Genomic DNA, 3,657 nt, shown 5'->3' with positions numbered 1-3,657 from the left:
TCCTTTATACGAGTGATTTTGTGTTGCATAAATATTCATAAATGACATAACCGATACATGCATGCATCCCATTTGAATTAATTAAAACACTAGTGGTAAATCCTAAGACAACACTTGAATCTCTCAAGTTTCAATACTTAAAAAAAAAAAAAAAAAACACTTGAATCTCTCGGTGCTACTTAGCAGCCCTACCTAGCAAAACATAAAAAATGAAATTGTGACGCAGTGGGGAGTAAATAAATTGGAGCCCCACATCCCCACCACCGATTCAAATCGACACGAAAGAGCGAGCGTTATCTCATCTTATTTTCACAACACCACCAAACCCCACTTCTCTTTCAAAAGCACACAACACTTCCACACCATTCCCGTACACGCACCCACATACATTCTCACACACAATTAATCGCCATCGCCATCCAATGATAGCTTACCTTGACCCCCAACAAAACCAAACTCCCAACCCTCCGTCGGTTGCTGGAGACCCTACCGGTACCGGTACCGGTACCTGTACCTGTACCGGGACCGAAGCTGACCCATGGATCGCCACCGCGTCATCTGATTTCGGTGGCACCTTCCATGCTGTACCAGCTGCAGTCATCCATCCCAAAACCTCCGCTGATGTGGCATCAACCATCCGTCTCGCCACTGGCACGCATCATCTCACTGTCACGGCACGTGGCAACGGGCACTCGATCTCCGGGCAATCGTTATCAGACGGCGGCCTTGTTCTTAACATGCGCTCCTTAGACCAAAAGATGGAACTGGTGACCTTGCCCGACGACGGGCAGTACTGTGTTGACGTGTCAGGAGGGGCACTATGGGAAGAGGTGTTGGAATGGTGTGTAAAAAATTATAACATGGCCCCGGTATCATGGACCGATTACTTGGGGCTGACAGTTGGTGGTACACTATCGAACGGTGGGGTCAGTGGGCAGGCTTTCAGGCATGGCCCACAGGTGGCCAATGTGGTGCAAATGGAGGTTGTCACGGGAGACGGCGAGTGCCATGTGTGTTCTCCCGTGGACTTGTCAGAGCTGTTTTACGCGGTGCTCGGAGGGTTTGGGCAATTCGGGATTATAACACGGGCACGCCTTCGTCTCCAACCCGCACCGAGCACGGTAAGACAAAATTTATGCTGAAAGAACATAGTTTCTTTTTGTTATTTCCTGAATTATTTGATCAGATTATTTTATTGGGATAAATATGATTTAGATTCGTCGATTTAGTTCACAATTGCTATATTTAAAGAAAACAAAATTAACTATGATCAGATTCTTTGAAATTCCAAATATTTTATTGGACATAGATAGAATATTACAGAGAGAAGAATTCTCTATACAGGTAAGGTGGATAAGAGTTGCGTACGACAAATTCGAAGAATACTCGGCCGATGCGGAGCAGCTCGTGAACCGAACCCGGTCGGAAGCATTTGATTACGTGGAAGGATTTGCGTTCGTTAACAGCTCCGACCCAGTCAACGGATGGCCATCGGTAGAATTCCGCTCCGGTCCGAGCTTCGACTCGGGTAAAGTACCGGTCGGATCCGGTCCGGTCTTGTACTGCCTCGAGGTGGCGGTTCATTTCAACAATCAGCAGAGCGACAAAGTGGACGAGGTAAGAATTATTGGGGGGTGAAACTCTTATGGGTATTTTCGTCATTCTAGTAGTTTCTTTTGGTAAGTTGCTGTTTGTTCCACTCCTTTTTTCAGGAAATGAGGACATGCTAGTTTTTCCCTCCTGATGCTCCTTTCCACAAATTATTGATTGTGTACACCAATTAAAACAAATTCTTAAATTATATAATATTCCAACCAATATGAAAGTGGGATATTTTATAAAACAAATGAAGCTAATGAAATATTAGAAAATCAAATGGTTTATGAATTATCCAGTTTGTTCCAACTGGAGAGGAAGTACTAGACCGCGGTCGTGTGCATAGGTCGGACGTCTGCATTGTCGTGTATCTTCCTGGGATATGCTGACGTCATCTTTCCTTTTATTCAGCCTGATTTTTTTTTTAAATTACAACTCAAACCTTACGATATATATTCGAAATGTCTTGCCAATGTTGCCATGACCATGAACACTGATTGGCAAGGGTATTTCCGGAAATGGTTTTATTTCTTGCCATAAATTATGGCTGATGGATTTGTACTGACGCTGGGAACCAGTCGTAGACACTTACGACCGACATGCGTCCAAAAGAATCCATGGCGTGACGTAAATGCCCTTGTACATGCCCGTGAGGAATCCCCAAACTTGTTCCCATGCGCAACCACCAACCAAGTTCCCTATTCTTTCCTTCTTATTTCATATTTTGCCTCCAAATTCATCTCAAAATTCACACATGATTTCAATTGATTTTAACTATAAAGTCATCTTATTAATAAAAAGACTTATTAATGAAATAATTTCTTATCTTATTTATAGAGAGTGCACGAGATGTTGCGGCCATTAAAATACATCCGAGGACTGGAGTTTACAATTGACGTGAGTTATGTAGATTTTTTGTCACGTGTCAAGCACGTCGAAAAAGAGGCGCGTGCAAGCGGAAGTTGGGCAACACCGCATCCTTGGCTCAACTTGTTCATTGCATCGTCTGATATTGTCGATTTTGATCGTCGCGTGTTCAAAAACATTCTCAAGGATGGTATCGGTGGCCCAATGCTCGTCTATCCGATGCTCCGAAACAAGTGAGTATATATATTATTATCTTCTCTCTTATTTTACACAAAAAATTTGGTACTTCAGCAGGGGTCGTTAGTTCGTTACTCGTTAAGAATTATACAGTATATATAATTTAATAAAGGAATGCAATGCATCATGCATGGTATATTGTTGGGATACAATTAATAGCTGTTTTGCATTTAGGCGACAGTTTCTTGCTCGTGGGCCCACTTTCATCCCCCAGTTTGTCCCCCAAAACTTAAAGATCTCTTGTTAACATGAGCATTAAATCTGAATAAATTGTACAGAAGAGACTCATTGATTCTTCTCGTCGTTCTCGAAAGAAGGAAAGGAAACTGAAGAGCAGTTAAAGCGTTTTAATTTCAACAACAGATAGATTTTCTGTGGCAATTTTGGTGTGCCATTTGTGTTTTTTCTTTTGTATTAATCATATGTTTACTTGGAATCCAGGTGGGATGAGAAGATGTCGGCGGCATTGCCAAAGAGCGAGATATTTTATCTAGTGGCTTTGCTCCGGTTTCCCCAGCCATACCCTAATGGCCCCCGAATTGAGGAGGTTCTTGCTCAGAACCGCCATATCATCGACTGTTGTCGGTCGAATGGTTATGACTTCAAACTCTACCTCCCGCATTACGAATCAGAGACCGATTGGGCTGAGCACTTCGGCGATGACGGATGGTTGAGATTCGTTAAGAGGAAGAAACAGTATGATCGGACGGCTGTTTTGGCTCCCGGGCAAAAGATTTTCTCGCGGGTCTCCAATTAAACTTTTGTAGCTTGTTAGGGAAGAAGAAATTGATCAAGAGGTGTATTAATTATAAGAAAAAAAAGGAAATCTGGTATCAGTCCAGAAATGTTGGCTAAATTAAAATTGGATGATCAGTGGTTAGTTCTAGCTAGAAGCATTTCTCTCTTTGTAACAGTTGCTGGTCGTTTGAAGCAAAAGCATTAATTTCTCCATCTCAA

General features: G+C 42.6%; 1 protein-coding gene across 1 annotated transcript; it reads left to right on the top strand.

The window, feature by feature from the left end:
- The first annotated feature begins 275 nt into the window (after nt 1-275).
- On the top strand, nt 276-3,657 carry CKX7 (cytokinin oxidase 7). Its single transcript, XM_078301494.1, has 4 exons — nt 276-1,121; nt 1,345-1,617; nt 2,434-2,696; nt 3,142-3,657. The coding sequence occupies exons 1-4, from the start codon at nt 423-425 to the stop codon at nt 3,455-3,457; spliced, it is 1,551 nt and encodes a 516-aa protein (XP_078157620.1). The 5' UTR covers nt 276-422; the 3' UTR covers nt 3,458-3,657.

This window comes from Carex rostrata, chromosome 4, assembly GCF_964058835.1.
Source record: "Carex rostrata chromosome 4, lpCarRost1.2, whole genome shotgun sequence".
Classification (NCBI taxonomy): domain Eukaryota; kingdom Viridiplantae; phylum Streptophyta; class Magnoliopsida; order Poales; family Cyperaceae; genus Carex; species Carex rostrata.
The sequence above is the reverse complement of the archived record's forward strand: the minus strand, read 5'-3'. Positions and strand labels throughout refer to the sequence as shown.